This window comes from Mesoplodon mirus (genome assembly GCF_964341445.2).
Source record: "Mesoplodon mirus genome assembly, chromosome: 3".
NCBI lineage: Eukaryota > Metazoa > Chordata > Mammalia > Artiodactyla > Ziphiidae > Mesoplodon > Mesoplodon mirus.
Window position 1 is genome coordinate 119,317,611 of NC_138978.1, and position 26,332 is coordinate 119,343,942.

A 26,332-nucleotide genomic window follows, 5' to 3' on the forward strand; every position below is an offset into this window, starting at 1 on the left:
CAGGCTTCTCTCCCCTCCCCCCTTCACACTGGCGTGACACAACCAGGCTGCAAGGGTCACGGCCCAGGGCCCTGAGCATTTGCATACATTTGCATAGATAGCAAGGCAGGTCCAGCTAAGACCTTTTTCTAGCAAAAGTGGTTTCAGTGTGGGGCTGGGTGATTTCCGCTCTCCTCAGTGAAGGATATCCAAGGACACCAAACGAGCCAAGGGAGGTGGCAGTTTAACGGTTCCCAGGGGACAGACAGCACGGGGCCTCAGCCCTGGCGCTGGTGGCTGTGTTCCTCCCTGGGTCCCACAACTCTGGGATTCCGCCAGTGTTTGTCCTTCTTCCCAGACCTGTGGAGAGGCATGGGTGGGGGGGCAGTAAGAGGCCTTTAGACAACAACGCCACATCCACATGATGAGAAGGCGCTCCCTGAGGAGATGGGACCCTGTTCCTCTTAAGACAGGCAACACAGGCAGTCACCATCAATCATACGGGGGGGAGGGGAGTGTGGCCAGACCTGGTCTCCCAGGATGAAGGCCCCAGCTGGGCAGGCGGGAAGGTGGGAAGCAATCTCTCTTGCAGGTATGGGCAGTACAGGGTAACTCGGGAGGAAAAATCCCCCCAGCCCAAAAGGGGACTCCCCAGGACCACTCTGGGGTAAGCACAGGCAGCTTCCTGACCCCAAGGGAAGACAGGAAAAGTACTGGCTAGGGGGGAGGGGAGACCTAAAAGCAGAGATAAAACCTCAAACTGAAGAACACCCTGCCACCCTGCCCCAGCTCAGGGCCCTGGCTCCTTCACACCCCCTACACACACCTCCTGCCTCCTGCTGTCCCACCGACCCAACTCCCCCACAGCTTGCCCACCTCTTCTTCAATGCTTTGTCTCCAAAGAAGTGGCTGAAGATGAAGTCCTCAAAGTCATCCACCTCATCGTCATCACCTGTCTGTCTCACTGCCACCTCCTCCAGGCTGTCCTCCAAGGCATCTACAAAGTCCCGGAAGCGGAGGCGGTCGTGGCGGAAGATACCGTCCTCACCAAAGTAAGCAGGAGAAAGGGGTAGCTCCTTGGTCAGTTGCCCGGCCCAGGGCAGCCGCGCCAGGTACGTCCTCAACAGAGAGGCCAGCTCCTGTTGCCGCACAGGGGCCAGCTCCATGCCAAAGAAGGCCAGGCCCTCCTGGCGGGCACACTCGTGCACACCCGAGCAGCCCTGGGGTGCCTGGTACTTGTGCCTCAACAGCTCTGCCCAGAGTGGCAGGGGGTCATGCCTGTCTTTAGCCCCCTCCTTCCACCGAGGGTGTTTCTGCCTTTCTCTGGAGGAGTGGGGGCTCCCACTTTTCCTGGGGGGCTCCTTAGAACCCTGTCGCTTGCCATCCTTCTTGCTGGCCCACTCCTCCACCCATGGCTTGCCTTCCTTCCACCTCCCCGCCAGCTCCCTGTCCTCCTCACCCCCCCAGCTCTTCTTCTTTTCCCGGCCAGATTCCTCCTTCTTATGTTTCCAGTGGTCAGTCTTCCGGTCCCTCTGCCCATCCCACCACTTTTCCTTTCCGCTCCATTCCCTGGAACTCTGGAAGTGAGGCTCCTGTTGCCGGGCCTCTGAGGCATTGGCAGGGACCCCAGGGTGCTGGCCCCAGTTCTCCAGGCCCCGCAGCTTCTTGGCCAGCCTGTGACCCACCTCAGCCAGGCCAGCATGGGCTGGGTCCCCTCGGCCCGCATCCCTCAAGCTCTGCTCCAGGTCCCGCTGCACAGACCCCAGCAGCCGCCGCTGCCTCTCCAACTCTTGCCTTAATGCCTGGGCCTCAGCCTCTAGCTGTTTCTTCTGCTCCAGGAAGCCAGGGCTTGGCACCTGCCCCCTTGGGCCTTGCTCCTTAGTGACCTTGCCAGCCCGCAGGCCTCTGCCCCCATAGAGACACACCCCATCTGTGCTCCGGACACAGTCAGCCTCCAGGCCCTGGAGCTGGGCCCGCAGCTGCTGCAGCTCTAACTCCAGGGCCCGCTGGGAGGCCTCGCCCTGTTGTAGGGCCCCTCGGAGCCGGGCATTCTCCTCTTCCAGCCCTTTGGGCTGATGCATCAGGCTCTGAAGCTCTTCCTTCTGGGCCTGGAACGGGAGTAGGGATGGAGAGCACAGGAGGAGTCAAGGACGGCCCCAGTGCCTTCTACCCTGATTCCATTCCATCATAGACTTTATGGCCTGGGAAACTCAGAGGATTTGGTTCTCATCCCCTGCCCCATCTGCACCCTTCACCAGACCCTGGGATCCCCAAATTCCATCATAGGCCTCAGCTTCTATGTCCTTTTTAAGCACACACTTCTCCGATTCACCAAAAGATAGCCAAGATGTGGCTGTCGTTGCCCAATTTCCACCTCCCATACTCGTTGCCCAATTTCCACCTCCTATACCCAGAGCAGACATTACTCATTGATCCCAGCACTTCTTTCCCATTGAGCTTTGGCATGTTCTTCAAATGCTTCTCCACACAATGCTCCACGTGGACCATGCCAATCAAGCAGAGGTGGCATGCCACGTGAAGCAGGTATGCCAGTCCTGGCCTAACCCTTAGCATGCAGGACATGAACAGAGAACTGAGAAGATGACTTCACTATAGTGGGAAAGGGAGGGGATCAAGGTGTGTGGGTGAGCACAGGAAACTTCTTTTGGGGGAGGACACTAGGACAGACAGACACCTGGGCTAGGGAGGGTGTGTAGCCCACCCACCCTGCTTGTGCCCACCTGCAGCTGGGCCTGCAGCAGCCGGATATCCTGGTTCTCCTTGGCCAGCTTGTCCAGCAGAAGGGCCATGTTCTGCAGGCTGGGAACACTGTCAGGGGGCGCTGAGGTCTGCAGCTGCTGCTTTAGCCCATGCTAAGGGCAAAGGAGTCAGTCACCCCCGCAGCCCTGAATCTCCCCCACCAGGCCCCTCACACCAATGGAGAGTGTCACACATGCCTGCCCATCCCCCTCAGCCTCCAGCATCTCAGTATCTGAGCCAGTATCTGGGAAGACCTGCAGGTCCGCTTCCTCCATGGGCCCTGTGGGAAAGTGAAATCCTGAAACTGGCCCCAAGGCACACAGAGCCCCCTCCTCCCCTCCCACCCCCCACCCCCCAACACACACAGTCACCCTCCTGCCCTGGACCCGCCCTATGGCTGAGAGTCCAGCGAGGTAAAGGGTCAAGGGTCACCCTGAATAGCTGACAAGACCTATAACTGAGCAAAAAATGTACAGCCCCCAGCATCCCTACTCCTGACCCAGAGAACTGCCCCCATCATCCTCCCTCAGGGCTGTAAGGGGACAGACACGAACCAGTCAGGGCCCGTCCTCACTCACCACTTTCAGCCTCTGAGGGACCACCTGAAATGGAGACAGAGGAGTCTGGTCAGGCCCTCAGAGGAGGGGGTGGAATGGAGTGAAAGTGCAGCAGGAGGGCAGAAGGGGCCAGAGTGGAGGCTTAAGGCCTCATCAGGAGAGGGACCACTTACCGGAGAAGAGGAGGATCCCCAGGCCCAGCAGAACCAGGGCCCCAAGGAGACACATGTTGAGGGAGATGCCCAGCTCCCTGCCCGCACCCTCACCCCCGGCCTGGTCCTCCACACCCAGTGGGGCCGCAGGCTGAGGAGTGCTGGGCTCCCGGCCCCGCCGTCTCCGCAGACCCTCCACGTCCATGTCGGTGTCGTCCTCACTGCTGGAGCAGTGGGCCTCCTCCCTGATCCAAGCTGGAGGAAGGGATGGGGACAGGGCAGTAAAGCAACGGAAGCGATGGGACATACAGAGAGACGGGAAACAGAAGAAAACACGAGAGGCCCCCAGCCCTGACCACAGAGAGGGCACGTGGAGACCCTGCCCACGTCTGCCAGGGCATCAGTGACCACCCCCGCCTAGTCTGGAGACGGAAGACCAGTCCTTTCTTTTTTTTTTGAATTTTTGAATTTTATTTTCTTTATTTTTTACACAGCAGGTTCTTATTAGTTATCTATTTTACACATATTAGTGTATATATGTCAATCCCAATCTCCCAGTTCATCCCACCACCACCCCACCACCCCACTTTGCCCCCTTGGTGTCCATACGTTTGTTCTCTACATCTGGGGGGAGACCAGTCCTTTCAATCTGCAAACTACAAGAGCAGCTTTCACCCTAAAAGTGCACTCCTTCCTCCCACACGTGCCTCACGTGGAGAACCTTCCCGGCTCTGGGTTCTGCCCGAACCCTGGCCACTCCTTCCCAGTGCCTCCGCTCAGTCCCTGGCTCTTCCTGGTCCTAGAGGCAGAGGTCCCCCTGGCACCATTTCTGCTTTTCTGCTCTTCTCACCGTACACACAGTCACCTGCTATCTCACCCACCCCGCTGGCTTCCTGGCAGAGCAGATGAGTCCCTCGTCAGTAACTCCCAACCTGGCCTCCCTGGAGCTCCAGGCATGGATGTCTGTCTGACTGCCTCCTGGCCACTCCCACCTGGGTGTCCCTGGGGACCAAACACTCAACACATTGTCCTCCAAACTGGTTCTCTTCTGGTGTTCCCCCACTGCAGGGCAAGACGCCACTGCTCCCACCTAGCCAACCTCAGCCTTCCCTCTTCACCCCACACGCAGACAGTTCGACAATTCGACACCTAAACATCTCAACGTCACTCGCCTTGTATCTGCCTTAGTTCAGGTCTTCCTCGGCTTTGTCAGTTGCCCCCTAAAAATGGCCCCAGCCCCCGGCCTCCCCCTCCACCCTGTCACCCCTCAACAGGGATGGACTCATACACTCCTCTGCCACCAGCGTTGGAAACAGCCTCCTCAGCACAGGACAGGGGGCCCCATCCCTTTGTTGATGCTGCAGCCTTGGCCTGGAATGTTCTCTTCCACCTACCCTACCGACTAAAATCCTACTCTGCTCAAGGCTCCACTCAAATGACACCTCCAGTGTGCCCCTTTCCCCAGCTGTCCCTGCCTCTCCCTTCCCCTCGACCTGTCCCGTGACTGACCACCCTCCCCCTCCTTTTTTGCACCCCTCATAGGTCTGACTTGCATCTTGGCTCAGTCTAGTCCACCTCTTACATAGGCCATGAAGACAACCTCCTTCCCCAGAGCTGACACACGGAAGGGACCCAGGGAATGAGAGTTGCATCTAGAGGCAAGAAAAGAGGAGGCCCCACAGCAGAGACAAAAGAGTCGACCAGACCTAGGCCCTGCCCCTTACCGGCTGTGTGACTTAACCTGAGCCTCAGTGTCCCCAGGGGTGGTGGTGAGGTTTCACTGATACAATTTAAGGAGGGCACCAAGCTGCTAAGTCCTAGGGCCTGGCCCAGAGCTGTGCTCAGTAGCGATATCTACTCCCACTCCCATACCTTCTAGAAGGATAGTGACGGGGGGAGACAAGGAGAACTCTCACCTGTTTGGGGGGATGAGGGCAGGCTGCTGGGAGGACTCTGATCCTCCAGGTCCTGTGTGTCCGGTCCCAGGCCTACCGCCTCGGGGGTCTCCTCCAAGTCTCCCTGGGCTTCTGTGTCTCCTGAGCCAGGGGACTCCATTCCACGATCATCACCTTCCAGGACACCCTGATGCAGACACAGCCGTGAGCAGCTCCCAGCCCTCCCCATTTCCTACGCTTCCCGCAGTGAAGGTCCTCACCTTGACCTCAGTCTCCTCTGGCAGAATGGGCCTGGACTGGGAGCTCTCACTCTGGAACAGGGTCTCTGTGGCAGGAGAAAAGGCTAAGGAGAAACACCACTACCCCCCAACGGAATGTGCTACATGGCCCTCTGGCTCCCACAGGCCCCAACCAGGTTGGAAGGGGCAGGAGAAAGCCAGGGTGGAATGAGGGAAGGTTTTAAATGGAGATTAATGCCAGAAATAAGACCAACCAGCCTCCCTCTTCCTGAGGAAACTGGGAAACACCAGAACTTGGAGGAGAGGTGGCTGCACCCCACCCTCAGTAGGGCCCTGTTACCTTCTCCATCCAAGGTCCCAGCTAATTCCTCAGCAGCTGCCTTGGAGGGGCTCCAAGGGGCCTGGGGAGCTCTCTCAGATTCTGGGTCCATCCTGGATTCAGGGCCCAGGGTCTCCACAGGCAGGTTCTGGGGGGAGGGGCACAAGCAGAGGGCTGCTCCAGAGGAAGGACAGCAGGACGAAACAAAGGGGTGCTCTACTGGGGTGCCTGGGACCAGCCGCACTGCTCAGGGACCTCAACCCACATCTCACAAAAATATAATACACTCAGTAGTGGGCTGCTCCAAAGTGGGGAGGGGGCAGGGGTCAGCTGGCACTGCAGCATCTCAGCTCAACGCAGTGTTCGGCCATTCCCTAACCTCACTTGCTGCTCTGAGAACTTTCAGAGGCCAAGTTTCTGTTAAATGAAGACGCACCACTGGACCGAGGCGGTGGACCACTGTACAAACCTGGTGCCCCCCACTTCCCCAGATAAGCCGGCTAGAGCCTGGGTCTCCCTCCCCACAAGTGACCAACTCAGTTATTGGTTGGAAGGTGGGAGGATGGCAAGAGAACAAAGTCCCCTGGATGCCTAAGGATCATGGTCCTGACCTCCGCAGGCTTCCCCACAGTTGCCCTCACAACGGGCCACCTACTCTAGTTACATCTTCCAAGCTTTTCTGGCCTTTCCCCACACCCTCCTCTCCCAGGAGGTGACAGAAACCTGACTCACCCCAGCCACAGCCAGTCTCCCAAAGGTGCTCTCGGCCCGGCCATCCAGCCACGGCCTCTCCTTTCTCCGCCTACGCCCCCTTGACAGGCCACCGCCCGCTCATCCCATCCATGGCTCCCGCTATCCTTCCAAGAATAATTCTTGACCTTAGTATGTTTCTTTACAATTTTCAAGTCACTTTTTTCTCATGGCCCCTCCTACCAGGCAAGAATCACTGCTCCCCTTTTACAGGGGAGGACAGAGAGGTGAAACGACTGGCCCAAGGTCCCCCAGCTGTCAGCAAAGGCACCTCAACAGGGGGCCAGGGCTCTGGCTGGGAGCACTGTGTCCGTCCCCTCTGCTGGCCAGCCCTAGTCCATGGGTCCTGCTCCAGCATCATCCTGAGGGCAGCTCCCTCACCCCCAACTGGTCTCCTCAAGGCCACTCAAACCCGACGCCTTTAACTCAAGCTCCTCACCTTCCTCCCTCCCTGCGGTACGAACATACCAAGCCCTTGATAAACCTTCTCCAGACACTCAGCCCCCCAATCCTGCTGGCCCCCTTCTCAGTGGCTTCAGGGCACAGCGGTCTACTGGGATCCCACTCCACCAACTACAACCTGGACTGCAGGACCTTCAAAACGCTCTCCCCCATTTCCTGCCCAGCCCACACAGTGGCTGCACCCTCTGCCCAAGGCAGTGATGGTCCTGACTCCCTCCAACTCAGAGCCCTTCCACGATTTCCCATCAAAGAGGAGGCCCGAATGCCTGAGCCAGGCCCTTCAGGCTTCTTCTGGAGGTTCCCAGGCTCTGGCCCAACCTCACTTCAACACCGTCTGACCCATGTCTCCACCTCCTTCAACGGACCTCCTTGGTCTCCCCCAACACTCTCCCATTGTTGCCTCAGAACCTTTGCTCATGCTGGTCTCCCCACCAGAATATCTTCCCTGCTTCTCACAGCTTACCCCAGCAATTTCCTTCTTTGAAGGCATGGTCCAAGTCCCAACACTTGACTCCTGGGGCCTGATGGCCTTCTCCCCGCCACTAGTGTTCCTCTCACAGCCAGCAGGAGGGAGACGCACACGATCACCAAGACCAAGGAAGGGGACAGACCCAGCAAACAGCCCAGCCCTGCAGGAACCCCCATTCCATGTGGCTCCCAGGCCTGCTTTTCCTACCTCTGAGCCGGCAAGCACCCAGCTATTGTCCGAGTCTGGGCAGGAGGCCATAGTTGCTGAGGTCCCCAAGGCTACTGAGGCTGCCACCTGCAGAGAAAGTCTTTCTTAAGGACCCCAGCTCCCTTCAGGGGAGGCAGGATGGAGACAGCACCCTCGACCGGGTTCCAAGCTTTAAGGGTTGGGCAGCCACTTCCACAACCAGCCTGGTTCCAGTCTTCTGACCCCAACACCTCAGCTCTTCTGGGCAGTATTTGCCTTTCAAATCAGAAAGTACCAACAGCCACAGTGAAGCCTGCCTCTGCCAGGGACCGAAAGAGCCCTTGGTAAACTGGGAAACGGAACTGACCTTGAAAGGTCAGAGAAGCATAGGGCTGGAGGGGCTTTGGGAAAAATCCAGGCCAACTCTCTCATGTTATAGTCAGGGAAAATGAAGGGAAATGAAGGCCAGAAAATTGGCTGACTTGACTTGCCAACGATGAACAGCTAAAAAGAGTGAGGAACAACCCAGCCCTCCCTTCACCTCCCCAGCCTCCCCCATAATCCACCTTCTTCCCCAGGGCCTAGAAAAGAAGACTCAATGGCCTCCTTCACCCCCAAGCCACCCACCCATCACCCACCATAAGTCCTTTCTGTGGTCTAGTTCAGGGGTCTTGTACACTGGCTGCACGATGGAATCACCTAAGATTCTGATACAACTGTGTTCAAGGGTCAGGCTCAGGCAAGGATTTTTTTTAAATCTCCCAAATGATTCTCATGTGCAGCCAGGGTTGAGAACAACTGGCATAGCTTAGATCCACCTGAATGTACCTTTAGTAAATCTCTTTGTCACTCTCACTCTCCATTCTAAGTTGTTTCCCTTCTTAGTAAACTCCAGAATTTCATCTTAGGGAACTTGAAGGTGACTGGCAAAAGGGATTTATGGCAGCTATCATGTATAAAGCACTTTACAGTTTGCAAAGCATGGACAAAAATCAGGGTTGTGGTCCTAACCCCTGTTAATCTGCTCTGACTTGGCCAGGTGGGCGTGGGAAGTTACTCCAGCTTCCAAAGCCTGACACAAGGCAGGATAAGAAGAGAGGGACCTACCCCTCCATCCATGGCCTAGACTATTCCCCCAGGCTGGCAATTGGGACCTAGCATAAAGGTGGAGGGATAGAGGAGCTGACCCCCTCGAATCTTGGACTGTGATCCCTTAGAGGAGACTACATGACCGCTTGTTGACGGACTAGAAAGGTGGCAAGTGGAAAAGGACTCTGAAAGAAAACCCTGGGAAAAGGAAGTGAGGCTGGGGTAGAAGTGTGGCAGTTCTACCTTGGGAAACCACCACAACTTCCCCTTCTGTTTGAGCTAGTGTGAGTCCTACATGGTGCCCTAAAAACCTCCTGTGGCCCTTGCCAATCAAGATCCAAGCCCAGGACAGATGAAGGACCCCTCACAGCATCCCCCAATACCCATGCCTCCCAGACACATGCACCCATCCCACAAGGAGACAGGAGAATGGCTGCAGTGACTTCCCCACACCACGTCCATCAGGACACCCCTGGCTGGTTTCTACAGGCATCCACAGAACCATCATTGTGCTGCCTTCTGGTCTCAGGCCCCAACCCCGCCATTCTGTCATCATCTCCCCATCCCCAGTTGCTGCGTGTGACTCTTAACAGGTGGTGGCAGGAAGGAAGTAGCAGCAGCTTGATCTGAAGTCCCTGTTTATCCCTGGCTGTGTACAGCCTGCTCAGGTCCTCCAGAACCAGGCATCATGGCAACCAGGGTGATGTCAGACACACTGTTTCCATGGAAACCAGCAACGGTATTTGGGTCAACAAGACAAACACTTCTGAGACCCGAACAGAAGACAGTCTGTTCCAAACCCTGGTTGGTATCTCTCTCTTGGTTGGGTTCACCCCGCATTCCAAAAGATCTCCCAGTTCTCCCAAGCCAGCATCTCACCGCCTTATTAGGAAGTTCCTTCTGCTGTTTAATCTCCACCCTTCCCTGCTATTTTCAGATCTCTTTCTTCTCATCAACCTCTTGCAAGAAAACCCACCTCCACCCCCTCCTCACTACTCTCTCTTTTCATTCAGGCAGGATTCAACAAAAACGTCCTGTAAGGACTGTCAGGGACTTGTGCTATTTCTAAAAGGCAGCTAAAGGGGGAGCTCTCCCTCTCTGTACAAAGCTGGGAAGTCTCATCCAGCTAATTTCAACCCCTCTAAGAGTTGTTCCCCCAAACCTCTAATGCAAAGGACCTAGGACTTGTCTGGGGGACCCAGAGCAAGTTTCTGTTTTGGAAACGGCCGCCCATGATCCCCCTTCCGCTGGCCCAGAAGTAACAAACAGCTCTGCAGATCCTCGGTGGAGCCCAACCCCTCAGAGTTCTGCCCTTCCTCTCCTCCATCCTTCGTCTCCTACGGATCTCTATGGCCCCTTCCCCGCTAGGGCATTACCTGACCCAGCTCTTGCTTCAGTCTTCAACTGAACTTGTTGCTGGCTCTACAGCTTTACAGCCCCGAGAAAGGAAGGTCATGTGACTGGGGACTGGCCAATGGAAAGTCAAGTTCCCTGAGGGGGCGGAACCTTTTGGCCAATAACAGCTAAACTTGAGAGCCAGGGGAGGGGAGGGGGTACCTGCAGAGCCCCTAAACCTGGGTTTACCTCCCGGTGGGACACTAGACTTACAGCAAACTGAATCCTGGGTCACCTTCCCTCCTTTCCCAGTGTCTAAACAATTTCTGGAGGGAAGACCCAAAACTGAAAGGCAAGGGGTGACATCTCCAGGACAAGGGGCCAGGTTGGTTCCAGGACAGACAGAGACAGCTGCAGGACGGGGGAGGGGAGAGTGGCAAATTATGGGTTGGAAACAGCCCTCCTGCCACTCTCCTTACCCTGCTCCGGTGCGGATTAAGGATGCCGCTGTTTTTTTTTAAAGGGGGATGGGGGGCTGAAAAGCATCCAAAAATGAAATCTGCTAGACCAAGGCAGCCCCTTCTCCCACCCCTGGAGCTACGCTCGACCCCTAACCCAAACAACTCGGGAGTGGGAGTGCGGGCGCTAACCCCAGAAGCTCTAAAGGCAGTTGTCTCCCTGAAGCCCTGGAGCCAAAACTCCTGCTTGGCTCCAAGCCTGCCCCAGGAACGTGCTCAGAAAGGAAACTTGTTTCTCGCAGCAGGGACACAGGGGGAGAGGTGGAGCCAAGAGGCCTCCCTGGGCCCTGCGGCTTGTACCAGGGTCAGCACAGAATCCTGAGTCTTTCTGCCATTCCCACCTCCAGGGACCCTGAGGGATACATATCCTCACCCCACAACCATCCTGACCAGCAGTGACTGGCTCATTCCAGCCCTGTACACCCCAGCAGCAAGGAGTCCTGGTCTGGATTTTCCAAGTCATTTTATTAACCCAACCGTACAAAACTTTCCCCACCACATCTCTGCCACCCCCGCTTCCTTCCAAAAAGCAGTGGACTGAGAGGGAGAGGGACTGATCAGACACGCCCCACCCCCCCGCAATAGCCATCTTACCAAATGCAGAGATGGGGGAGACCACAAAAATAGCAACCGATAAAAGAGGGGCAAACAGAACCACAAACACAACACAAAGCTCAGCAGTGGGGGGGAGGGGGGGGGCTGCCATCTCTGCTGTTCCACGGCAGGGAACACTGGAGGAGAGAGGCCCAGAGGCCGCTCCCTTCTTTCTCACAGCCTCAGAGGCTGCATGCTACACCCGGGCAGGCAAAAGAGTTCTGCAGTATACCTTTGTCTTCTCTTCACACGCTAGGGTCCCGGGAGAAGTGGGGGCAGGGGAACACCAGCTCCTCTCAGGGCCACACCCCAAGCCTGCCTTCCCCACCCCACTGAGGAATGTGTGCACGAGCTGTAAAGAAGAGACAGCAGCTGTGAGGGGCTCCTGATCAGGCCGCTGGCCCATCTCTGGCAGGCAGTGCTTACAAAATAAAATAAAAGCAAAGCCTAGTGCAGGACCCTGGCTGAGAGGAATGAGAACAGCTAGATCACCATGCCAGAGAAGATATAAAGAATAGCAGGGAAAGGGAAACAAAAAACATCCAGGCTCTGGATTGCATTTTAGTACCATGTCAATAAGGGTCCTGCCACCTCCCCACCCACAGGCTGAGACAGGGATCCTTTCATCAGGAGAAAAAAATGAGGTATAAGGGCTCTGAGCCTCTTCAAGCTTTCCTTCAATCAAGCCAGGGAAGCAGGGAAGTAAGGGCGCCAAAAGTTGAAGACCAGCGCTGCGAATAATGTGCAACAGATCGGGGGGCGTGTATAGCCAGAGTCCAGGCTTCCAGGACAGTCCAAACATCGAATATTCTGCTCTGTCAGACCACATATCCCAATTTTTAACAAAAATATTGTCATTAGGGAAAAAGCACAAGAGAGTCTGAGAAAGGACCAGTGACTTTGGTATGAGGAAGATATGTCCTGACAGCATCTCTTACCTACTGTCTTGAAGCCCCAAATCACCAAGAAACTGCCATAGCCACGTACTCTCCTGCTTCTTCAAGCTATTTGGTTCTCTGAGGGGGGAGTAGTTGGGTAGGTCTTGGAGGAGGCATGGGGAAGGTAAGAAAAGGGGAAAATCGCCATTTATTCCCTAAAGCTGTTTCCCAGCACCCATGAAAGGGCTACTGCAGAGATGGGAAGAGACCCCCAACTCCTCTGGCCAGAAACCTTTAATATTGGACTCCAAAAACTAAGGCTGGGGCTGGGGGGCTAGATAGGAGCGTTAGGCACAGGTGTTGGGGGTATCCATCATCTGTAGAGGGGACACCCCTGCCCTTCAGATCTTCCTCCAGCCTCTTTTCTCTTGCAGCCACACCCCTAGGCCTCCAGAGATAGCCACCAAAAATGGCTCTGCTTGGCAGGGCTTTGGTTTCCTGGACCTCTGTAGATCTCAACACGTAAGTTTCCAGAAAAGTGAGCAATCCAGGCTCTTCTGCCTGCCCATCTCAGTTCCTTTTCTGGCCCCAGGAGACATTGTGTTTCTGCCCCATGGGGATGGGAAGCCAGTGGAAACAAGGACCAAGAGCCAGACAGGAAAACCACCACCCTGGAAGAGCAGGGAGGAACGTATGCACTTCCTGGGCACCTCGCCAGCATCACCCATCGTTAGCAGCCACCAGCTGCCCCATGCCCTCGCGGATGTAGACAGACTGGATCTCCTTGGTCTTGAGGCAGAGATCGCAGGCCCAGACAGCAGAGGCCTCAGTGGTCAGCAACCCATAGGCGCTCTCAGTCATGCCCGTGCACTCGCGGTGGAACCACTTCTGGCAGGAAGCCTCACACAGAATGGCATCTTGGTCGTCGTTCACCTCACTCCGACAGGCACCACATGGATACACCAGGCCTGGGGGAGGCTGGGGCCCTGAGCCTGCACTTGTCTTGCCAGGGGGTGCCAGGCTATTGGCATCTGGGGTGCCCCCACCCCGCCCACTGCTGTTTGGGGGAAAACTGGGCTGATTTCCATTAACAGCAGCAGCCGGGGAGCCTGAGTGGGGCTCCTGGGGAAAAGCAGTGGGAGCAGGTGGATTTAAGGGCTTCCCCCCATCCTCACCACCAGGGCCAGGAAAGCCAGGGTCCGGACCAGGGAAGGGACTTGTGTTGGGGGGCAAGCTGGGGAGGCCCTGACCAGGTCTCTGGAGAGGAGAAGGACCAAAAGGTGCCCCTGGCTGGGCAAAGCGTTGGGGGAGAGAAGGGGGGCCCAGCTCCCCTCTGGGAGGCTGTCCCATGGTGGGTGAGATCATGGGGCCAAATCCCCCCACGGGGCCTGGCATCATCTGCCCACCAGGCGGGCTAAAGTTCTGACCCAGAGGCTGGTTGAAGGGTTGACTGGGAAAGTTCATGTTGCCTGGGGGAGGGTAGCCAGGGCCCTGTGGGGGCATATTGAAAGCAGGGCCCATGGGGTTGGGAGGGAAAGGCGGGGGCTGTCGACGAAGAGGCTGGGGGCCTCCTCCACCCCCAGTGCCATAGCCTGGGGGTACCTGGCCTGCCATGCCCCCCTGTACACGGAAGCCCCCAAAGGGGACAGGACTGCCCAGGAATGGAGGGGCTGCGCCCCCCACCTTAGGGGCTCCGAAGTCATCCTCAAAAGGGTTGGATGCAACCAGGTGATCCACCATGGGAGTCGGGGGTGGCGCAAACTCCGTCAGATGTGAGTATGCAGGGCCCTGGGGGAAAAGAGGAGGGAAAGAGGGTCATGGAGGGAGGCGGAGAGCTAAACCAAGAGGGCATCAGAAACACAATACACATTTTTGGAGGCTGGTACTGGCCAGCTCAGACCTTAAATCAAGATGGACCTTAGAATGCAACAAAGAAACTGAGAGTGGAGAGCAGAACCAGCATAGTGCAGTAACTGTGTTTTGAAAACAGGCAGAACTACGCTGGAATCCTAGCTCTGACACTAAGTAAGTTCAAGGCCCTGGTGCAGGCATTTAACTTTTTTAAGCCTCAGATTCCTCATCTGCAAAATAGTGACAATGCCCATCTCCCCAAACTGTTAAAAGCATTTTAGCACAATCCCTGACACTTCGAAAAGGTTCAGTAAGTGGTAGCTGTTATCATCATGTGGGAAACACGACAGCACAAACGGGGGAGAGAATGATTCTAATCCTGACTGATAAGACCTTTGGTCACACCATCTCATCCCCACCCCTACCCCTAAAATCTGTTATGAAGTTGAAGGAAAGGACCAGAAACAGAACAAGAAAGACAACTTTCTCTTCTCCCCGCGGCTTATGCAAAGTAGAGACATTGGAGGGGCAGAGCAGAGCACCCAAAGGGGCTACTAGGAATCACCCTCCACCCCACCCCCCCGCCACCAACCACCATTCACCTGAGTATTTGACTTCCTTCGCTTCTTTTCTGGGCTCTTCATTTGCAGACCTGGAAAAGTAGTAAAAGGCAGACACAAGTTTCCCTGAGGTTTCCCCAACCTCCTCTCTCGCAGCCATGATATAAGGAACTCTTCTAACTTCATTATACCCCTGTTTATTTACTTCACAGATACGAACAATGGTACACTTCGAAAAATAAGCTGGACGCTACACTCTCAGCTGCCTCCTCCTTCAAATGAGACGCCCCATCTCGATACCCTCAGACTCCCAAGTGGCTCCTGAACTCCAGGTGCCCCAAACTCTAGGATCCGCAATCTGTGAACCCCTGACCGCAACCCCTGGAGGGCTTCACCCACCCATCCTTTTCACCTGAGCCTCCCCTCCCTTCAGGGCCCTCAGTCAGAAGACCACCACCTCCCCCGCCCGCCAGCCCTCCCTCCGAGGTCCCCGACTTCTCGGCCTCGCCAGCCCCAGGCCCCCTCAGCGCTCTCACCGGCCTTGCCCTGCTTCCTCCCGGTGCTGGGTGGCGCGGGGGGCGGTGCGGGGCCGCCACCTCCCTCCAGCTTGTCCGGTGGGGGCGGCGCCGAGGCGGCCATGGAGTGGGGGACCGGGGTCAGCGGCGGCGGGGGACGGACGCGACCTGGGGTTGCACCATGGCCCGGAAGGGGAGGCAGGGGCGGCGGAGGCCCCCGCGCGGCAGCAAGCTGGAGGTGCGGCGAGGCGGGGGCTGCGAGCCCGGGCGCCAACTGCACTCTCGCCCAGCTTCACCGCCCGCCCGCCCGCGGCCGCAGCCACAGGAACCGGAACTCGCCGTGGCAGCCACCACTGCGCACGGCAAGGAGGGGGAGCAAGGCCCGGGTCACACCCTCCCCCGAGCGCCGGGCGGGCAGAGCGGTACCAAGGCACGACCCTGGGGCAGGGGGCCGTCCCAAGCCCGGGAGCGCCGCGCGCCCTTTCACTAGGGCAGGCGGTGGCCGTGGGCTCTGCGGCTGGGCCGTACCATCCCCCGCCGAGGGGCTGCCGCAGAGGTGCGCGAGGGCGTGAGCGCGCGTCCGGGAAGCCCGAGCCGCCTGGGGTTCGGCCGGCCGCGATCCCACCCCGCCGCCGCGGCCCCAGCCGCAGACACTAACACCTACTTGGATGACGGCCCCGCCCTCCCCACCCCGCCGCGCCCTCCCGGCGCCCCTCCTCTGCGAGGAGGCGCGACCCGAGCGAGGCCAGGTGGGCCGGGCCGCACCGCGCCCCGAGGAGGCCTCGGCCTCCCACCGCGGGGGGCCCACAGCCAACAATAGGCAGCGACAGGGACCAGGAGGCCGAGGTAGAAGAAATATGGACTTTAATGAAGATTCTTTCCCTTTGGTATAAGTGAGACCCGTGAAAACACCCAAACAAAAAGAAAAGAAAAAAAAGGGAGGTGAGGATTTAGATAGTCCACACTCCCTTATCCACAAGTCCTAATGACAGAGCAGGGCCGGCTCCTCTGTCGTTGCGGCAGGACCCGGCCTGGAGAAGGGATTCAATAACTGCAGGTTTTAAGTGTCCCCCAGCCCCCGCCCCCGCCCGCCCCGTGTGAAACTAACACTCATTCAGCCCAACTTCTGCCTCCCAGCCTCGCGGTGGGAGGTCCAAGTTTCTCTAGTCCTAGCTCACACTCGGCCTCGTCTCTCAGAAAAGATAACGCTACCGGCAAAGGCCAGGGTGAGGAAAATGCCAATAGTTGTAAAAGGGCTTTGAAAAGTCAAAAAGGTGATGTATAAATCCATTATCATTTTGTGCTCAGGAATAAGCTATGGAAAACAAATTAGTAAAGTAAATCTACAGCCCTAAAATATATGTATATAAAATAAAAAATAAACGCAGTTCCAAATCTACCGATGGTATCTGGGGATTGTCTACTGCTTTAGAGTCTCAGTGCCCCTGTTCCCACTTCCACAAAATCCACCTAGGATGACACTTCAGTCATCCCCCCACCACCCCAGCAGGGGGAGGCAGGGCAGAGGCTACAGAAGGGCTGTACTTTGGCTCTAGAGTATAACATGCATGCAACATGGGGGGGGGGTGGACTTGCCATATGTATATATAGACCCCCTGGGGTGAGGGGCCCCACTCAAGAGGCACTGAGCAAGAGGCGAGTCCATCTCCCCACTGGCTGGGAGGGGGCTCTGAGGCAATCTCTAAGGGCTGCATATCCCGGGGGAGAGGGGACAGCTGCCACTCCTGCCTCTGTTAGCCCAACCTAAACGGGAGGGGGTACTGAGCAAGGAGAGGATGGGGTCCCAGAAGCCAAGGTGTCAGCACCCCCATGCTTGACTTCAGGGGCCCAAGAACTCTGCATAAAATATCTTCAGACCTAGCAGATGGTCAAAGGCACAAAGTTTAAACGCTGGAAGGGAGGGTTGTTGAGAGGGGTCTGGGGTACCCTGAGCCCAGGGGTAGAATAAAGGTGTGATTCATTCCCCCTTCCCTGGAAGGGTGATTGCTCCGCTGGGCCTATCAGCACAGGACATTTTCCATTACAAGGAGGCATACTGCCCAGGCCTCCAACACCCACCTTGGGGAAGGGGGTATCAAGTTGGCACAGGAAAGGCCCAGGGAAGGGGGCCACTCTGTACATTAATACTTTGGTGAGGTTTGGGGAGAAGCAGGACTCTACCCCTGGCTCCTGACTCAAACCCTCTCACTCAGCTGGATGCTGAACCCAATGTCCACACTACCCCCATCCCTACACAAGGCCAAGCCCCCAGAACACTCCCAAGTGAGGTCCTGAGAGTTGGGCAATAGGGTGGAAGGGGTCGCAGGGCATCTTCTAGGAGAGAGCACGGGGACAGATCACAGTTTCCGCTCCACAGGTTGCTGGAGACACAGTTCGCTGCCCGCAGAGATGATGGGCAAGTGATTGTCCATGTGGTAGCTGATGAGGTGACTGACACTCTCAAAGCGGTGATCCTTTGTCCGAACCTGGGGAAGTGGGAAAGGAGAAGGTCAATTCAGGTGAAGAGTCAAATAAGACCTCAGTCCCCAAAGCTGAGGAAGCTGGAATATTCAAGAGGGTTGAGGCCGGAGAAAAAGATGGCAGAAGCGGGAGGGCCATCAGTCCTGATCACTGAGGCTTCTCTAGAAAGAGAAGCTGGAGATAGCCGTGGGAATGGGCAGGTCAGTGAACTGGGAAAAGGCAGAGGGGACATCAGCCCAGAAATCATGAAGCTGAGGGAGAGCTACTCCTCCCCTGACCTGGAAGAAGGTGGTATGTCTCAGAAGAGGGTATACAGTACAAAAAAAGACATGCAAAGGAGGCTGAGGTTGCTGTAGAAAAGAGACCAAAGTTATGAGGGGTAGAGGGACAGTGCAGACAGGAGACAGCACTGGTCTGAGCCCTGAGTCTGGAGAAGCTGGGGAGGCCCCTGGCTCCTGAGAGAGGAGATTTGGGGTGCCTAGCCTCTAACCATCTGACATTGAGCATCACAACCTCTTAAGGATGGTTTTCTCATTTGTCAAAAGAGGGACTCAGGTGACATGAGCAACTTCCAGCACTCGTGGGCATAAGGTTTGGGGATTGGCCGGGACTGAAGGGAAAACAGCTCAAGTTCAGGGATGTGAGAAGGGAAGGAACCCTAAGCCACTAGAGGGGGAATGCCAGGCACCTTGAGAGCAGGCGACGCTCAGATAGAGGTGCCCAGCAGGCGAAGTCTAGGAAGCAGTGAGGCAGGAACAGGGCTGCACAGGAGGGTACTGCACCTTCCTTTCTGCCTCACCCACCCATACCCCTGCAATACTCACCACACCCTCAGGGTCCACCAGTAGCAGGTGCTTGGGCTGCCCACTCTGCAGGCCAGTGAGCACGTACTGGCCAGGCGTGGTCGTGCTTTCCCGCACCAGGAAGTCCCCGTTGAGCTGTAGCAGTGCCTCGGCCTCCCGCCGGCTCAGCTTCCCGTGAAACCAGGGCTCCCCTCGAAGCTGCTCAGCCATGGCCACCAACTGAGGAGGTGGAGGCACCCGCAGGGCATCTTCAAAGGGCTCTGGGGGTACAGAGAGAGGGCTGGAAGAGGCAGCTGGCACAACACATGCTCAAGAGCCAGACCTTCAGGGAGGGGAGGCCAGGAAGAAAAGAGGAGGAGCCAAGTGGGAAGACGAGGATGTAGAAAGGATACTCACTCATGTCAAAGAGGTCTCGGGGCACGCTGCCATTGATGGCAGGATTGGGGGGCCCGGCCCCACCGCCTGCTTGCCGTGCCTTGTCTAGGTTCTGGACGTTGACATAGGAGGGATCATCAAAGAGCTCTCTGCCTGCTGAGGAAAGGGAGGCTTTACAGTGATCCCTGTCCTGCTTCTCACGCCCCACTCTGCCCCTCTCAGCTCCCTTCATACCTGGGCAGGGTGGCGGGGGCAGCATCTGTTTGCGGGCTTCTGGGTCTCCTCCAACAGGCTGCCCCACTGGCTGAAGGGACAAAAATAGGGTGAGACCAGAGGCCCTAACCAGACGCTGCCATCCTGGGCCCAGCCCACCTCCATGCAAGCAACTCACCAGCGTGGCTCCCAGGTGGCTAGGGGTCTGGGCACTGGGTGGAGTGGGTCGAGCAGCCCCCGGGGGGGCTCCTTCCCGAAGCCTCATGTCCACCACCCCCCCAAGAGGCGGTTCCTTCCCAGGGAAGTCATTATAGTACTGATGGTCAGGTGGCTCTTCTTCCTCCTCATCCCACGCTGAGCCATCAAAGCCAGCCATCCTGGGAGGGACAGGAGGAAGAGAAGAGCATGGGTAAGAGGATGGAGAACAGACAGAACAGCAGTCACGTATTGGGCATTCCCTGAGGGGTAGGCCTGAGGCTGGGTGTTTCATATATATAATCATTTCATCCTCCTGGCAACCCTATAAGGTAGGTATTATTTCCTTCTTCGATTTTATAGATGAGAAAATGAGGGTCAGGGGTAAAAAGGATTTAGGTCTCACAACTAAAAGGTGGTGGAGCTGAGATGTGAATTCAGATTTGCCTTTAAAGTCATGCCCTTGACCATTATGCTGTCTCCCAAGAGGGAGGGGGAGCACTAAGTACCGGGGAGGGGGGTGCTCCAGAATAGTTTAACCTCCTCTAAATACTCAATACTACTGGTCTGAGGTGGGAAAGGTAAGGATCTCAGGAAAGAGCCATCCTCCCTCGCCCAAATTCTTGACGGCTTCTAGAGGCAAGAAAATGAAATGAAGAACTAAACTAAATATGAAGAAATGCACAAAAGGACAGACCAGCAATGAGATAGCTGGGAAAAGAAAAGCCCATCTAGCCAGGGAAGAGCTGCAGCGTGGACGTCCTGGACTACAGCTCCACCATGGGCACACGACAGGAAGAGCTGGCCCTGCAGCAGGCAGGGCCATGAAAGACCTTCCTGATGGCCACAGGAAACTTAAGAATAGCAGGAAGTGGGAAGCAGGGGCGCACAGGTTATTTCCTCCCCTGCACCTCTCTGAGCTCAAGTGTGGGAAGAGCAGACCTACTTTTCCAATTCCGGTTTGGGGCCCAAAAGCTGGCTGCTCCCCCATCCCTGGCCCACTCACCTGTCATGGGGGGTGACCAGCTTGGGCGGGTTCCTGAGGTATTGTTTGAAACGCAACTCGAAGGCCTGGCCAATGGTGCTGATGACGTCCTGAGCAAGCCCTTCGGGACACTCCAGGATGTGGCAGGCTGGGGGCACAGCAGAGGCCGTCAGGGAGCTCGGGGGCAGCGTGGCCAGGAAGAGGCGCAGACAGGGGCCCTTGTCATCTGTCCTCCACAGCCAGGAGCCACCGGGTCCTGCTCACCTACCTCTCGGACAGCTGGCCCCACCCAGTGCTCCCCACCACGCCTCACCTCTCTGATTCACCGGGTCTTTGGCAACATAGGCAACATACTCGGCTGTGTCCTGGGGTGGACAGAGTCAGAAGAGGCCAGTTAGCTAAATTTAATAGCCCCAACTCACTCCTGACCCCTCAAACCCAGTCCTTTTCAGATATCACCTCAATCCTAGCAGGCTCTATTCTCTAGCCAGTGTCTTCCCAACCCCTAGCCCCGTACTCTTCTCCCACCACCCGTGCTCCGTTCCCCAACTCACCGGGTCCCCGCCAGACGCAAAGGAGATGGATTGCATGTGGTGGTTGGCGATGATCTGAGGGTTAGGGCAGGGGATGGAGAAGGATGGGAATGATGTGTGTCAGGCAGCCTCAGGGCCCACTGGGCGCCCCCCACCATTGGCCCAGGACCCTGGGGTCCCAGTCTCATCCTTTTGGCTTCTCAACCTATGTCTTCCTAATCTCCTCCTTCCCTACTATCCTGCTGCTCCCAAGCCTTCCGTCTGAGTTTCTTGGCCTCATAACCGGGTCCTCACTTAGCCCTCCCATCAATGTTTCTGGTCCCCCCACCCCACTCCACCAACCTGTTTGCAGTCTGCGGCCATGAGGTTGAGGCTGCTGGTGGAGACGGTGAGAGTGATTGGCATTCCAGCAAATTTCAGGTTACTCCTCCCCAGGATGGAGCTGAGTGGACGGCTACAGGGCTAGGGAAGGGCCCGAGGATCTCAGAAGCTGGGGGCTCCCCACACCAGGAAACCCGCACACTCCTGCCTTCTGGCCTTCTCCCCGCACGCCCCACACCAGCCTTCCCCCTGCTCCTCCACCTCTCCCAGCAGCACCCCTAGCCCCCTCGACCCCAGCTACCTTTCTCCTCCTTGTTGCCCCCTTAGCACCCGGCACAGCGTCACACACCAGACTGATGGCCTCCCTGGGGAAAGAGGGGTACTCAGACCCACGGCCTGCCTCCCACCAGGCTGGAGCTGCCACAGGGCTGGGGGAGGGGAAGGCCAGGCCAGACTCCAGGGGCACTCCAGGCTCTTTGTCGTGGTGGATTGAATTAAGGGCCTTTAATATTTGATGACACTGAGAGGCCGCTTCCTGGCTGATTGGGTTAGAGCCTCAGTGGGTCTGGGCCCACCCCCTTCCAGCTACCAAATGTCCCATCCCCTTCCCAAAGGCAGCGGCAACCTTCCATCTACCCCCATTTTCCACTCAAGCTCCAGCTGCCAGCTGCCTCTGCCACCTCCCCCACAACCCCCCAGGCTGCATAAGCAAGAAGGAGCCAGGTCAGAGTTGCCTCTCTTCATTGAGACTTCGACTCCCTTCCGTAACTTTCTCTCAATCCCCTTCACCACCCAAAGATGAGCCATCACTAGCGCCACTGCCAAGTGACCCACTCCCCCCTCCCCTCACAAATCCCAGGACCCCCACACTCCGCCCCCCACCCCACCAACCTGGTGACCTGAGTCCGGGTGTTGAAGTCCAGGGCACGCATTGACTGCAGGACCTCCACACAGCCCATGTACTGAGGGGAGGGACGGGAGAACAGTCAGCCGCCTCCCCCCACCTCTTCACAAAGAGCCCCAGGACTCTTCCCTGCTTGTTCCGTAAGGATGCAGAAGTTCTGCCCACTGCCGGTGGATACATCCCATGACATGCAGAACAACAGGGTGAGGAGAGAAGGCAAGCCTGGGGGACCTCATGCATGTGGGAAGAGAATTCGGAGGGGAGTGACAGGCACTGGGTGGGATGGAGTGACATCTCCAGAAAGGGGGAGGAGACTGGAGGGGACAGTCAAGAGTCACTCATTCCAACACTTACTAAGGGCTTGTGCTGGGCTTTGTGCTAAGCATGGCAGGATGGGGGTGGGGGAGTCACAAGAAGGAAGGGGCCCCAGACAGAGCTGGAAGGTAAGAGGCGAAAAGAATCAGAGAAGGGGCAAGAAAGGTTAAGAAACAGGACACAGAAACCAAGGGAGTTGCTGGGGAAGAGCAGGAAAAAAAAGAGACTAGTGAGCAGAGGAACTGGAGGGAGTGGGAGGGAGGATGTTCACTCACCCGAACCAAGTAGGAAACCCCGGGTCCCATGACTTTGTCGTTGGGATGCAGCCAGCCCCGCGTGGGCTTATTGACAAAGCTCCCGTGGCGGGTCCACTCCTCGCCCCCCAGCTGGCCCCCTTCCACCCGAGTCCTGCGCCCGCCGCCTCCACTCAGCTTGTTCATGTCCTGGAGGAGGGGCAGGGGGCCTGAGTCCGGCATGGCTGCCCCTACGATCCCCTCCCCATCCTCGGCTGCCCTTCCTGGCTCCCCCTTCGGCCCCAGGCGCCCCCCAGCCGGGTTGGCCAGCTTCAGGTTGCTCATCCGGGGGAAGAAGGAGCACAGGGTAGTGGGACTATCGTCCCCAGGCAGAGGTGGCAGCATGGGCCCCAGAGACGAGGCTGATGGGGAAGGCAGCTCCTCCGGTGGGGTGGACCCTGAAGCTCCCTCCTCCAGCGATGACAGAGACTCATTCCGAAGTGGGTTGTACTTGGGCTTGGGGGGCAGGAGATCCATGGCTGGAGTGAGAGGAAGGCTGCTGCCCAGCCTGGCCCCCCTGCCAGTCAGGGCAAGGGGGCCAGGCAGGGGGCATCCCAGGCCCTTAGCCTGATCGGACCTCTCTGGCCCAGGGATCTCAAGGGTCCTGGGGAGGGAGAGGGACAAGTGGCTCTGGCTCCCCGGGCTCAGACCCAGAGAGTTTCAGGCCCCATCCCCGCCCAGCGTGGAGCCTCTTCTCTGGCTGTGAGGAGAACGGGCTGGACCTAGAGCTGACTGGCTCCTCCCCAGGGGCGGGGAGCTAAGGGGAGAGACCAATCCCGAGGACAGTGCTGACTCACAGGCTCTGAGGGGCTAAGCCTCCAGCACTGGCCCAACCCAGAACTCTTACAGGGCAGAGCGATCCATGCCCCGCCCCCGCCCCCCCCCACCCCGCCCCGGTACAAACAACAAGTAATCTGGAAAGGAATAAAGTGGGAGTGGGAGGGAAGGATGGAGGAGTGAGAAGGAAAGGAGGGTGGCAAGAGGAGGTCTGCATCAATCCAAACCAGACATGGTCAGGCCAAAGGGAGCAGGAAGCTGAGGGAGGGCAGCGGGGGGAATGAGGGAGGAAACAGAGGCAGCTGGGGGTGAGAAAAGGAGGGGATCCCTGAGCTCAGCAATTCCCTTCCTGTCCTAGTTGAACACTCAGACTCCCTCCTCCTCCAGACCCGACCACCCCCGGCGACCCCCCACCACTATCACACATGGGGTGGCAGCCCCAGGGAGCCTGGGCCATTAGCATCCTCTGCTACCACAGCTGTGGAGGGAGCTAAAGAAATGGGAAAAGGAAGGACGTGGTCCCAGTGGATGCAGGGAGGGGCCAAGAGGAAGGGCAAAGCTGGTGAAGTAAGGGGAATAAAGTCCAACCTGAGTGGTGCATCAGGGAGCCACCAGGCAGGAGCTGGAGCAGAGGACAGGCTGGTGGAGGCTTGTTCTCCATGCATGGCGCCTACCATGCCAAGGAGCAGCGGCCCATGCCAAGCACTCTTCTGTCCCCCTTTCCACAGCGAAGCAAGCTGTCAAGCGTAGAAGGGGTGGGGGCGGCCAGGGCATTGATACTAAGGTCAGCTCCCTGGACCTGCGGGTAAGCTCATACCCCTCCTCTTGCAGTAGTGACTGGGAAGGGTGCAGGTGTCCACCACAGAGCATGATGCCCCTCACGCCAGAGGCAGAGTCTGGCTGGAGGAAATGGGAGAGTGCAACAGTTCTCCAAGAGAAGTGGGGGCTACAGGCCATGAAGGGACAGAGGGGGCAGAAGACAAATCTGCTAAGGAGAAAGGGGTGCCAGGAGAAGGACTGAGGATGGACACAGAGAACAGTCCCAAACCCATTCCTTCCGCCCACAGCTTCCTTCCACAGCTCTGCTCAAGGGGGCCATAAAGGAAGTCGGAAAGTGGCCCAAAAAAGTAGTAAAAGATACACATAACCCCCCAAGCTCACCCCAGAATTACCTATCCTTAAATTTACTTCAGAATATAAAAAGATGCAAATTATCATATGATTATAGCGATGAAGAACACTAGCATTTAAAACATGTTAGATACTGTGCTTATCACCTCCCACTTAGTCCTCCAAGAAGAGCTTTGCCACTCCATGCACCACTCCCGAGAAGAAATTCTATCACTGTTTCCTAAAGACTCAGCGCCCAGGCATAGAGAGAATGAGGAGAGTATTCTGCCAAAGCCTCACACCCCCATCACACACAAACACACACGAGGATGTCCTCATCTTTAGAGGTGGGCATTCTGTGGGTGCCTGCAGGATCCAGAAGCAGGGAATGACCAACAGGTGTGAGCATTGTTAGAAAAGAAAGAGGAAGTAGGGCTTTTTAAATTTATGTGGGAAGAAAGGAGATTGCTACTGGGAATCCGGGTGACTGGAAGAAGCTGCGTGTGGCTTCTCAGCCCAGCAGGGAGGAGGAGGCAAGAGAGGCGGAAAGTATCAGGAAATGGTGAAAGCTCAGGAATGTTTCCAGAAGGGAAGGCTGGCCAAGCGGGACCAGGAGGAATGCCCAGACTAAAACTCCGGTTAGGGGGAGGGGAAGAGCCAGAGAAGTGGTGGGGCCTGAGGAGTCCCTTAAAAAAAAAATCAAACAGCAAAAAGGACACTGTTACCTACACCCACTCCAAGCCACCGTTTTCTGGTGGTGGAAAACTTTCTCTCCTGTCACACCCATATGTCACACACCAACAAATCCATGGCCCTACCCAGCTCCCGACGTACAGGTATGAGACAAACAGCTGTTTCTGGGGTGGAGTCGGTCCTGGGAGTGGGGCTGGGAATCTATGAGCGAGTCTCCCTCCCACTCTCGTGCCAAACCCCAAGTCCAGCCCCCTTCAAGTAGGTCCACCCTTGGAAGGGGGTAAGGGAGAGGAAAAGGGCTGCCTCTAATCTCTTACTCCTAAGAGCCAGAGATGTGAACTTCTGACTTCCTACCCAGTGGAGCACGAGAACTCAGGAAAACTGAGCCAAAGGCCCCAAAGAGAAAAAGAACAAGGAAATGTCAAGCAGGTGAAGTTTCTGGGATTGAAGACAAAGCTTCTGAGGCGATGACCCGGGTCCTACAGAGATAACGCTCCTGAGGGGGCGTGGCCCTCTCAGGACGCGAGCATCAGAGGCTCCCAGGAGGCAAGGCTTCTGGACAATCAGACGTGGATTAAGGAAGGGGCGGGGCTTCTAGAGGGGAGGAACCCCTAGAGAGGCGTGGCTTCTTGAATTCGAATAGTTCTTTGAGGGGCAGGGCTCTGCCCTTTTGGGAGATAGGCTTTTTGATAGACAGGATTTGGCGGAGAATCGTCGCTAGGAGGCGGAGTTTCGGGGAATTGGAAGGACTAACATAGGGTTTCTAGTAGTAGGGCCTGGAAGCATGTCTGGGGGTGGGACTTCCAGGAAAGTCGGGCGACGGAGTGGGGTCGGGGACAATAAATAGAAAACAAGTCGGGGTTCGGGGAGCCCCCTGAAGTTGGGAGGTGGGACTTCCGGGGAGGGGGTCGCAGGGGCGGGGCTTATAAGTGAAGACCGGAAGTAGGGTCCCGGGAGAGGGGTTCCGGGGAGGAGGAGTGGGTCACCTAAGGAGAAAAAAAGTCCCAACTCACCAGGGCTTCATGGAGTCTCCGCACCGCACCGCGGGCCGATTTGATTCCGGATCACGCCACTGCCTTCTTAGGTCGCCGCTCCAACTTTCTCCCCGGGCCCGGCCTCCCTGGAGAAACTTTATTGCACTCACTTCCGGCCTCACTAACCCCTGACCCTCTACCTCATCGTCCCTCCTTCACCCATCCCACTTTCCCGTGTCAGCCAATGGCAGC

The 26,332-nt window shown here is 57.0% G+C and overlaps 2 protein-coding genes across 6 annotated transcripts; both read right to left on the bottom strand.

Moving 5' to 3' along the window:
- On the bottom strand, positions 1-15,710 carry PBXIP1 (PBX homeobox interacting protein 1). 3 transcript variants are annotated; one of them, XM_082614170.1, is made up of 13 exons: positions 15,130-15,710; positions 14,636-14,685; positions 13,866-13,970; positions 7,790-7,876; positions 5,923-6,049; positions 5,604-5,668; positions 5,365-5,530; positions 3,470-3,703; positions 3,318-3,341; positions 2,937-3,019; positions 2,721-2,852; positions 856-2,087; positions 1-339 (listed from the first exon to the last, which is right to left on the bottom strand). In XM_082614170.1, exons 1-13 carry the CDS (start codon positions 15,230-15,232, stop codon positions 258-260), a joined length of 2,490 nt encoding a protein of 829 aa, XP_082470296.1. In that variant the 5' UTR covers positions 15,233-15,710; the 3' UTR covers positions 1-257. The 3 variants fall into 3 exon arrangements, with proteins under 3 accessions (XP_082470296.1, XP_082470295.1, XP_082470297.1); XM_082614169.1 differs by lacking the exons at positions 13,866-13,970; positions 14,636-14,685; positions 15,130-15,710 and adding an exon at positions 11,537-12,902; XM_082614171.1 differs by lacking the exons at positions 13,866-13,970; positions 14,636-14,685; positions 15,130-15,710 and adding an exon at positions 10,234-10,314.
- A 245-nt stretch (positions 15,711-15,955) lies between these two features.
- Positions 15,956-26,261, bottom strand: SHC1 (SHC adaptor protein 1). Of its 3 annotated transcripts, XM_082614174.1 has the most exons (13): positions 26,120-26,261; positions 22,509-22,676; positions 21,906-21,976; positions 21,316-21,379; positions 21,036-21,155; positions 20,715-20,768; positions 20,474-20,525; positions 20,182-20,308; positions 19,159-19,357; positions 19,002-19,071; positions 18,789-18,923; positions 18,414-18,652; positions 15,956-17,594 (listed from the first exon to the last, which is right to left on the bottom strand). In XM_082614174.1, exons 2-13 carry the CDS (start codon positions 22,671-22,673, stop codon positions 17,466-17,468), a joined length of 1,425 nt encoding a protein of 474 aa, XP_082470300.1. In that variant the 5' UTR covers positions 22,674-22,676; positions 26,120-26,261; the 3' UTR covers positions 15,956-17,465. The 3 variants fall into 3 exon arrangements, with proteins under 3 accessions (XP_082470300.1, XP_082470299.1, XP_082470298.1); XM_082614173.1 differs by lacking the exon at positions 26,120-26,261 and having other exon boundaries at positions 18,789-18,920; positions 22,509-23,329; XM_082614172.1 differs by lacking the exon at positions 26,120-26,261 and having other exon boundaries at positions 22,509-23,328.
- Between the last annotated feature and the right edge of the window lie 71 nt (positions 26,262-26,332).